The 12,263-nt window shown below is 29.0% G+C and overlaps 1 protein-coding gene across 1 annotated transcript; it reads right to left on the bottom strand.

Moving 5' to 3' along the window:
• Positions 1 to 6,711: 6,711 nt before the first annotated feature.
• On the bottom strand, positions 6,712 to 11,933 carry LOC100788820 (uncharacterized). The gene is made up of 2 exons (XM_003539997.5): positions 11,341 to 11,933; positions 6,712 to 6,940 (listed from the first exon to the last, which is right to left on the bottom strand). The coding sequence occupies exons 1-2, from the start codon at positions 11,709 to 11,711 to the stop codon at positions 6,895 to 6,897; spliced, it is 417 nt and encodes a 138-aa protein (XP_003540045.2). The 5' UTR covers positions 11,712 to 11,933; the 3' UTR covers positions 6,712 to 6,894.
• Positions 11,934 to 12,263: the final 330 nt, after the last annotated feature.

Here is a 12,263-nt window from a genome sequence, read left to right on the forward strand (position 1 = left end):
GTTCAAACTCTCACCCTTACATCCACAACCTCAACTTGTTTAACGTGATTTAGACCCTCATCCCTACATCCACAATCTCTTTAGAACAAGTTTTTAGGACAAGTTGGACAAACTTGTAAATCTTCTCTCAACATGACCCCTTCTCTCATCTAGGTTGGTGACCCCCTCTTCAGGCTGGGTAATTCTTTTCATCTTAAGAGCCTCTATATATAAACCTAGTATCATAATATTAAAACAGGAAACAAATCTATAATTTACATAATATATTTTTAATCCTAAATAGCATCCTAGAAATAGGATAATATCTTTTTTAAAAAAAATCTAAAGAATATTCTAGAGATTTGAAATTACAAATTTGAATTGTTTCCCAACATCTTTGACTGGTGCTAACTCTTTCATGCTTGAGAAGCAAGACAAAGGATCAAATCCTTTGTGGCATTCTGAGCTTCTAGATTAGCTTTCATTCATTATCATAACTAGTTAAAGGACTTCCATTAATATTCTTTAAGCACTCACCATAGAGATCACCAATTCTAGCTTTCACTAGGTCAGACTCTAACATTAGGACCTTCCTCAACAAATGAATGAAGGATAACTTGGATCCTCTGGACCATGGCAACAGGAAAAAAGTTGAACATGAGATACCTATTCCATTGACCATTGTCATCATTCAAATCACTAAATTTCATCTCAATCATATGATCCACATTTGACTAGTGTTGGCCCCTCATACAAATATTACTATCCACCCATTTATCGTACCACAAACTAACAATTCTCCCATCTCTAACTTTCCACATCTAAGCATTGGCCACACTTTGGCTATGGATTTCCATATAGGAGAATCAATGACTTTGACCTCTATATTATGGAGTTGCAATTGGTCCCTGCCATATTTGGCTCTCAAAACATTAACCCACAACTTTCCTTTATGATGTTTAAAGTTCCAAGCAAAATTCATACGACCCACTTGTTTCATGGCTTTTAGATTGCACATTGCAAGCCTTTTGTGCCCTTTAGGCATCATCATCCTTTCCCAGCTAAGCGCATTAATTTTTTTATTCCCATTCTTGTCTCCCTAAACAAAAGACCTTTGCATTTTTCTGAATTTCCTCAATAACTCCTTTAGGAATATCAATGTACAACATAGTATAAATAGGCAGAGATTGGATGACTGACTTGGCTAAGGTAACTCTCCTAACCAAGGAGAGGTTTTGAGATTTCCACCCAGCTAATCTCTTTGTAACCTTATCCAAAATATGTTACAAATCATTTGGGTTAATGTTTTGAGCTTTCATAAAGTTTAAATTTAATAACTTATGTTATTCGTTAAAGCTTTATAAAAAAAAAATGTTATTCGTTAAAGCAACAAGAAAATGTTACATGTGAAGCAAGAAATGTTCATTAAAAATTCACAAGTGCAAAATAGACATTTAACGACGGTTGATAGAGATATTTAACAACGATTGCTAACCATCTTTACATCGAATGTTGTTGAAAGTTGAAATTTTTAACAACAATTATAAAATAACTGTTGTAGAAAAATCAAACTTTCTAAGATAGTTGTTAGCTAATAACCGTCTTAGAAATGATACTTTCTAAGACGATCTTTACCTAGGACCGTCTTAGAAAGTGTTAGACTAGCAACCTTTTAAGACGGTTGTTTGCTAACAACCGTCTTAGATAGTACCCTTTCTAAGACGGTTGTTAGTTAACATAAGTCTTAGTTGGGACCATCTTAGAACGTCTTAGACTAACAACTATTTAAGATGGTTGTTAGCAAACAACCGTCTTAGAAAATATCCCTTCTAAGACGATTGTGACAACCGTCTTAGAAAGTTATCTGTCTAAGACTTTCTAAGACAGTTGTAGGTAACAACCATCTTAGAAAGTGTACACTTTCTAAAATGTTTGTTACCTAAACCGTCTTAGTCAAATGAATACCAAATTTTGCAAATTAGAAACAAACAAGCAAACACATGCAATATTCAACATGCAACATGTCCATAAAACATTAATTACAGTCCATACATTGTAGCTATCTCAATTTCTGCAAAAACACTTCCAATATTCACCTTCAAAATTCGTGGCACAACCTCATCCCTTGCCATATACATCAAAATCCACGGATGAAAATCATTTAACAAAACACATTTATAATTTTGCCTAGCAAATTAAATACTTTAAAAGAAAAAATGGACAAAATTGTGATAAAAGGAACAAATTATCATAATAGCATAAACCAGTAAAAGAAATGCAGCATATATTTGAATGTGATTCAATGAAATTCATTGGACCACACCTAGGTCTTCTAGTCCATTACACAACTCTCTAATAATCAAGCTAACTAGCTAATAAAAATAAGGGTCGTGCTACAATGTGATTTCAGACTTAAGAGAAAAAAGTACAAAAATTGAACACTTCAAGAACTACAATAATCAACTCAGATGTGTTCTGCTATGTCATGTGCCCTTCCACTCCCATTACCAAAATTCACAAAGACTAAGAGAATAGATTGTATTTTGAATTTGAATACCACTTATAAACAGTTAGCAAACATGACTTTCAACTCTATTATTAATTACAATTATGTACTTTCAAAGTACCCATTTAATCTCCCAACATATGCCCTGGACTGAATCACATAGATTCCATGCCTACATGACATAAGAAATTTGTTCACCCCAAGGTGTTAAAAAGCGATCTATGACCACAATTCCAGTTGCATTAGCCGCATCTATCTACAATTTCCTGCAATACCAAGTAACACGATGAAACTATGACGAGGATCGCAATTTAAAACCATGCTTCATCCCAAATACAATAAACTACGACATAGAACACCCCATACAAATGCTAATTAACATAAACAGTGATTACCAGAAAAACCACATCATGATGATTTCGTACCTCTGCATGGAAATCAAACCCAAGAGGGGTCATTTCTCATTTAGAAAACATGCACAATTGCACACACATTGACAAAAGATAAACAATTCCAATTAGTAGAACAAAACATTCACACTGACACACTCAACAAAGATCTGTATATTTTGATTCAGTCCAAGCAAAATAGTAGGACAAGCAAAATGTCTAAACTTTAGAAAGTTGCATGCTTCCAAAAGTTTTTTCTCAATGATAAAATAAATATTAAGATGTAATGTAGGATCTCTTACTGTAATGAGGTTACTAGAGTATCCAAGATATCTTTGGATTGATGTCCTTTCAATTACTACATGACTAATGCTGCAACCAACAAACCATTGTTCAACCAAACTAGCAGCTTCTCTTGAAGCAGTCTCAATAACCTATCAAACAATGCAAAGCAAATAAATATGTTGACCAAGACCACTGAAATCACACACTAGCTTAACCAAAACAAGAAACTGACACTGACTATTGTTCAACAGACTCCATATCATGTGAAAGACTTCACATATAGCTAGTATGATTACAAAATATCTAGGTATTTGTTCTCAGATACATAACCTTACCTTGTTTCGCAATTAAGATGAAATAGAGGATCAACATACATAGAGCAGCCAGACAAAGTCTATAAGTGTATATTCCAAATTGGGGGTCACGCCACGAACAATTACAACACTACCAATTATATATTCCTATAACAAAGAGCAACCAATGAACCAAGCAACACTGGAAATAAAACCAATGATTTCGGTTAATGAATTCCCAACCAAGAATGAGATCAATTTATTTCATATAAGATAATGGAAATAAAGTTCACATAGACCATATGATGTAAATTAAATTGACATAGACTTGAAGCTGCTATATAGAAATACTCTAACCCCCAACTCCCTTCTAATTAAAATAAATACTAGTAATAATCGGATAAGGTGATTAAAATGTTTGTTACCTAGTGGATGACCATATAGGTGCACATACATAACTATAGGGATAATTGTCCCTATAACATAATTTTTTATATTTGAGTATATTCAATATATTTTATTTTTGCCCCAATAAAAAATTGGTTTTAACCCATAAGACAAATTTTAAAATGAATTAACATAAAAGTTATAAAGATAAAGGAGAGAATCAATTCATAATAATTTTATCATTTTACTATTCTATTATCTTTATAATGTTGACAATAAAAAATCATAATTTTTTTTAAAAATTTGAAATATATAGAGAATTATTGTAATTTCTAGAAATCTAAGTATTTTTTTCTCATATTTGTAAAAAATTTTAACGCTTTTTTTATGAAAATATTATAAATTATTTATTTGTCTTCAATAGAAAAATTTCCTGGATTCACCACTAATCGTATGTTTTATGACGAATTTGTTGCATCGTAAAGGTTAATATTGGGTTGTAACTTAGACCCTAGAACTCAAGTAAGATGTTGTTTCTCTACAAGAAAACTCTAAGCTTGTATATAAGGTGGTTTTGTGGTGGATGATTTTTATCATTGTAAGTTCTTAGTACCTTTTGGAGAGCAACAATTAACACGACGGACTTGCCGATACCCAAAAGGGGGATTAATTCTATTGAATTATTATGTCTTAGGTGGAAACCTAAGTACAATGCTGTTATAGTTTTATCCACAAGAGGGTCTAAGTATTGTTATGTTGAGAAAATTTTATGAATTGTATACGGTAAGATTGGATCATGCATTCATGCATAAACTCACAATTATTGTTGTTGTGAGCATGCGCGTAAGTCTATTTACTAGTGTGGGAAGGTCAGCTGAGCGATTTCACGTGTGATCAAGGTCATTGCAAACATTATGCCATAGTAGCTACTACCTTGATATGCTTATCCTAACAATGTCACTAATTACTCCATAATCAGTATTGATGTTAATTTCCCTAAATGGTTTATGGCATGTCTTGCATGTATAGGGTTTCTCGCACCATTTAGTTGTTTTTTGCACTTAAAGTGATTAATTCCATGTGATTAGTGTTATTTTTGGTGTAGGACAATGGAGGTTTTAAAAGAGTTGAAAAAGCCTAAAAAATATTCAAAATTAAGCTTCAGATCATGAAGCACGGTTGTTCTTCGAAACAATGATTCTACTTTCATAAAAGCATGTCATTGCACCTTTAAGCAGGGGTGTGCAAGACAAACCATGCTCTAGTTTGAAATTGAAGCATGACTTAAATATCGACTCAAGTTTCTTAGCCCTACTTTGAAGCACGACCATGCTTCATAAAGCACGGTTGTGCATGCCTCAACAACACTAAAGGCCCATCGAGTCTATGAACAGAAAAAATAACATTTTTTATTTTCACCTTTTGTTTTATTTTATAATTTTATTTTCTCGGAGCTATCAAGAATTTTTTAGGAGCTACAGATTAAGGACGAGTGAGAAGAGCACAACGGGAATCAATAATTGTAAAGATTTTTCTCATTTTATGTTCTTGATGCTTTCTTCTATGGGTTTAAACTTCCAATGCCTATGCCTAGCTAAACCTCATAAGCTAGGATTTAGGATTATGATGTAAGACATATGTGAATGCTAATCGCTCTATTGTAATAAAATTCCTGTTTATTCACTCAATTGAACTGTTGCGTTGTTTTACCTTTCTAATTGGGACTGATCACTCCAAAACTAATTGATTAACTGTTGGTGATCCACTGCTTTAATTGATCGATCTACACAACAATTCAATTCGTAGAACATGTATGAACAAACTATAACCAAAATTTCTATTTGGATTAACACTTGTTAATTAAGCTCTTCGCGCTTAACCTTTCTTTTAGTTTAATCCCTAAATGAACAACTAGGGAATGAAATAGAAGAAAGACAATTCTCATAACATAACCTCATTATGTGGGATAAATTAAGAGGCAAGATTAGTAATTAAGAGAATACTCGTGGTTTAATTGAAATAGAAACTAGGAAGAACATAAAGATATGTGTGAAATCAATAAACTCTTTATCTATCATAAGTCATATTAATTCCGCTTGCTTTCAAATATTTTTACTATTTTTATAATTAATTGCAAAACCAAACTCAATTGTGATTCCTTGGCTTACATAAAATTTGGTTATTTGGGAACCAACAATACTCTCTAGTATACAGTATTTGGACTTTTAGGTTTACTGTTGTATATAATATACTTGTCTTTAATTTTTTATTCATCAAAGACTTTAGGTCATTAATGCAATTTGGTCACCTTCTAGGATTTTGTTATTGTCAGAACACTTCAACCAACAGACGAAAGAGGGGAAAGTTTTAGGTGAAACAATATTGCATAATGCATATTAAAATTTGGAGAGTACCAATAACACGTTATGTTATTGGTTGAAATTTATACAAAACTTTAAAATAAGAGGGGGACTTTTTAAATTAGAAACAAAACACCTTAAAATGTAATTTTTAATAAATTTCAAAACAGTAAAGAATGTGTTTAAAAGAGTTTGTTAAAAAAAATACTCCCTCCTCCATTCACAAATTTTTAACAATTTTATTTCAAAATTATCCCAAATAAATTACATTAATTATTGAATTTTGAGTACTGTACCTATCATTTTTTAATCACTACCACTAATCATTCAATAGTTATAAAAATACATTATGAAAAGTAAGGATATTTTAATAAAAGAATTTAATAAGTAATTTATATATTATTTTCTTTATATGAGTTAAAAAAACTTTAAACATTAGTCATTTTAAAATGAAGAAAGTATTTTACTAGCATTGCTCTTAAAATTTTGTTATCAAGGAAGCGAGAAACAAGTTTAGGAAGAATATCTATTCATTTATAAACAATGGATTGATAAAATAAAATAAAAGGCTATAATTGCATTAACAATGCAAAATGACACCTCTACAACGCTTTTTTTTTTCTTTTTCTTTTTTAACCCCAATCCAAGTAGTCCGTATATATACACATTTACTGTTATAAATTCAACTCTAATGTTTAGAACATAAATGTTGGCATCATCATCGGCATGGAAGGTGCTGACCTGCAAATTACACCAAACATAAAGTTGACCTGTTAGTTACTTCCCCGATAAATTCAACATTCGATTAACTTACTATTATTACATACTCTATTGTAAGGTTTTGAAAATTGGGCTCAACCCACTGGTTTAATCGAAACAATCTGATCATCAGTTTGAACACTTCAAAAAGAAATACTTTGGAACCAGTGAAAATCGATAAAAATCGATCGAATCGGTCTAGAACCGGCACAGAGAATCGACGTTAAATCGGTCTTATTCAATTTATTTTATTATCATTAAATTTAATCTAAAATATTTTTAACATATATAAAAATACATATTCAAATATTTCAAACAAGTATCAATTATTTTGTTAACAATTATTAATTTTTGTTTTATGAAACATATTATTTAATCATTTATATTAAATTATAATTCTTTAGATCCTGATTTTTATAATTTTATATTATTTTATTACTTATTATATAATATTAAAAAGTATAAAATCGATTTAATCACTATTCAATTACATCTAGACTATTAAACCTTAAACTAATATCTTTATCGGTTTAATCATATAAACATTGTTTTATTCTTATAAATTTGCTTAGATAGAGAATGCAGAAAATAATATATAAAGATAAAAAAAAGTAATTGAATAATGATAATTAATGTATTAAAATTAAGGTTAAATATTTGGATATTATTAGAGTTTAATTTTTGATAAAAATAATTTTTTATCAAATAATCCATCAATGATTAAACTTGTAACAAAGTATATACGTATATACATCAAATTACTTATATAGTTAAATTTTTTAACCATATATTAACTAATTTCTTAATTAGTGACCATCCTTTTACAGTGTTCTCCAATTCAAATTCGTCCCTTGCATAATTTATTAGAAGACAACTACCACAAGCGCGATGCGAAATATGAATGGCTATGATATGACAAGAGAAAACTCAAGTCAAGAACGAAGTATCTCAATATGCATTTTGTTTTTAAAGGCATCCCGATATGCATGTTACATGTGTTAAGCACTGAGCTATAAATTACTAGTCATGTTGTAAATTTGAACAGATGGAACTTTATAACGTGTATAAATCCACACTTTGAATACATTAAATAAATATAAATGTTATAAGATGTATACTTTCAAATCTATTATATATATATATATATATATATATATATATATATATAAAACTTTTATTCTATTAAATAATATCATGTGAAAATCGCATATTTATTTCTTCTAAAAATATTAAATGATATTATTTAATTTAATTATTAATTTAAATAAATATTTTATTATTATGTAAACAGATTCCATTTTATCTATGTATATAAATGCAATCAATTCTATTTTTATTTTTCTTTTCATAATAACATATTATTACATGTAATTATAATAATAGTTATTATAATTAAATAATTTAAATTGTGTAATAGATTAATTCAATTGTTAACAAGGATAACAATTCCAACAATAATAATTTTCCCTGAAGCATGTTTGTATATAAAAATATATTTAAATATTTATTGACATATATATTAATATATATATATATATATTAATATATATATATATATATATATTAATATATATATATATATATATATATATATATTAATATATATATATATATATTAAAAATTTAAAATAATATAAAAAACAATATTATAAATTATAAAATGTGAATTTAATAATTGATTATTCAATTTGATTATTAATTCAAATAAATATTATTTTCTTATGTAAAAATATTCTATTTTATGTTCCTATATAAATGCAATCACTTCTATTTTTATTTATTTATTTATAGTAACATATGTTTACATGTAATTATAATAATAGTAATTATAATTAAAAAATTTTAAATTCCATTACTGATTATTTTAATTATTAACAAGGAAAATACCTCAATAACAATAATTTTCTGGAGTATATTTATACATAAAAATATATTTAAATATTTAATTATTAACATGATTATTAACATACATTTATCAAAATTTAAATTAAATAATTCATAATATATTAAAATTTTAAAATAATAAAAAATACTCTTATAAATTATAAAATATAAATTTAGTATCCGTACAAAACACATCACACTAAACTAGTGTCTAAAAGAAATATGTTGCGACAACCTCAATGCACCATACTAATGAATTCCAGTTCAAACTAGCAAGGTTCATAAATTAAAAGTTTTTTCTATTTTTTTCTCTTTTTTTTTTCTCCTTTCCCTCACTTGTGTACTTGTTTGTTTAACGAAGCATCCAATCTGTGTCTCATTTTTTCTTTCTTAAATTCAAAAGCATTTTCTTTTCAAAGATGAATTTAACTGCCGTGGAAGGTATTTGCCTTCTTTTAATTTGGAAAAATAAACAGCCTAGACAGAGTTGACTGTTAATAAGGTCAATGTTATCAAATTCGAAAATTTAGTTAAATTCGTGAGAGTGGTATGAACTCAATTCATAGACGTATAAGAGTCTATTTTATATAAAAATAACAATAAAATATCTATAAACAACATACTAATTAAAAATTTCAATAATATAATACAACAAACAGTAAATCATAAAGTTCATAATATTTAAGTAATCAAGTCTAGTAATAGTGCCAATAACTTGTAGAGATTGATACATCATTCTCATTGAAGGTTTGATGTTATTAGATAAATGTGAGAATTTTTTAACTTGCTAAGTCGTTCTCGATATTCAATAAAATTTACTCGTAAACTTGTAAGAGTTAACGAATTATTATTTGATAACCATGAATAAGATTATGTTTGAATAATTTTTTAAATAAATATTTAAGAAAAAAAATCAAGTAATTAACTTTCTTTTATAAATTAAAAATTAATTTATGCATTTAATTTTTTAGTGAAATTAAAGAAAACTAACCTTTCCAAATGACAAACCAGAATCTAAATAACATTTTTTCTTGTTATCTATGAGTGGAAGTTTATTCAATCTTTCATCAATTACTCTATACCCGATAATACTTTCTAATCATGTCGCATCAAATAAGGAAATTTGCAAATCTTACTTGACGTGCCAAATTGTCAACAATTTATGAAAATCGTTATCTATATGTAATTTTATAAATAGGGAGATTTAGAAAATCCTTAAATTAATTAACGTGTGTTGTAAATTGACTTTTAAATTGCAGAAAACCATAATACGTTATTAATGGATTGGACTTTGGCGTGAAATTTGGGTATCTGTAAAGTAGAAACAGTTGAAACTTTGCTACCAATATTAATATCTTGAATGCATAAAATAAATATAACGTGGAAATACAATGTTATTAAAAAAAATCATATATTTTCAATACACAAGTCAACTGCTAATGGATATCAGCAAATAACGCCTAGAAGAAAAAGGGTTGGGTACCTACTTCTAAAATTCAATTCTTAAACCTGCTAATGTTTATTACTAACATAGCAGCCCCAGGCCCACAAATAATATCTCTAAAATAATTCATTTTTAATTTTTCTTAAAAAGTTGACACTAACACAAACAAAGTAATTAATGAAACGTAACATCAGTTATAATCAATCAATTAATTTTATTTACAAATAACAATTGCTCAATTTTTCTATCTATATACGAGATTCGAACCTGATTCTTTAATTTAGAAGTCGTCGAAAAAAATTACATGTAGATTATTTTGTTTATCATAATTATTTACTTTTAATAAGTCAAATTCATAAAACATCCTTTTACTTTAAAACATCAGTTATAATCAATCAATTAATTTTATTTACAAATAACAATTGCTCAATTTTTCTATCTATATACGAGATTCGAACCTGATTCTTTAATTTAGAAGTCGTCGAAAAAAATTGCATGTAGATTATTTTGTTTATCATAATTATTTACTTTTAATAAGTCAAATTCATAAAACATCCTTTTACTTTAAATATTTTCTAATTTTATGAACTTAATGAATATATATTTTGCAAGTGGGATAAAAAAATTGATAAATTTTATGAACTTAATGAATATGCATTTATAAAAAAAATATTATTGGTACAATTTTAAATATATTTATTACATAAATTAACTCATTTATCTTAATATATATATATATTATTTTATATTATTTAATTATAAATTATTATTGATATGATCTTTGTTAATAACTTAACATATATCATTAGTTTTGATTGAACGATGAGAACGTATAACTATTTTATAAAGTTAGAATATATTTTATATATATAATAATCGTAATTAGATGATAGGATAAATTTAATTTATTTTGTCAAATTTTATGCTAAGAATCATTTTTACCGTTAAAAACTAAAGTCCTCTACTATTTTCTTAAACCGTTGGGATAGTAATAGTATTTGACTGCTTGTATTCCGTTAAATTAAACCGCGAAAAAGTTATTATTTTCACTGACCCGTAATAACCGTCGCTGTAACTCCGGTGCCGAACCTTGGCGGCTCCGCCGCTGCTCCTCCTCTTCGCATCCCTTCCGGCCGAGGCCACCGCGCCTTTTCGGGGACTCTCTCTCTCCCTCGGCGGCGGTGCCGCAACATCCTCCGAGATCGACCTCAGCGACGGCCTCCACTCCGCCGCGCCCATCCGCATCTTCTTGCGGCATGGTCGGCGGGAGGGCACGACGGAGACCACAGTCGCCGGAACCAGAGACCTCTCCTCCTCCGCCGCCGGAACCAGAGACATCTCCTCCTCCGCCGCCGGAACCGCCGGCTCCGGCACGCGCTGAGTCAGCAAACCGCAACAAGACACGAACTCGAAGAAAAACCTCATCTCGCTTCTTTTTTTTTTTTTTTTTAAAGAGGAAGAGGAAAATGAAAAGAAAAAGAAGAAAAGAAAACGGTGGAATTATTGGAAACTGCTGCTATAGAGAGGTCCCGTGTTTGAAGGGAATGAAATCCATTGTTATATTAAAATTAATGAGAAAAATAGATGTGGGTTAGTTTCTATTTCTTCGTCTGTGAATAGCCGGGTTTTGTTTTGTTACACTCAGAGACCCAACCCAATTTTATAGCGCTAGATACGCCACACTATTCTCTACCATTTTTTTTGTCGTTATCCGTTTCTATGTACACTTTTCCCCTAACGTTTCAACCTTTATTACAATTCATGCCCTAGAGGACCTCGCAGCTGGCTACAAATAATTCTCTCTCTCTCTCTCTTTTTCTTTTTCTTTTTTGGATATGATTAAGTTTGCTGGGTTATAAAAATATTAACTAGATTTATTTTAGTCATGCTCGTTTAACTCGTGGCTTGACATATTTCATATTGTTTTCTTTGTTGGAAGATGTAGTGCATGTTTGGTTCTTCATTTAAATTGTTGTA

This window comes from Glycine max, chromosome 12 (assembly GCF_000004515.6).
Source record: "Glycine max cultivar Williams 82 chromosome 12, Glycine_max_v4.0, whole genome shotgun sequence".
NCBI classification, from domain to species: Eukaryota; Viridiplantae; Streptophyta; class Magnoliopsida; order Fabales; family Fabaceae; genus Glycine; species Glycine max.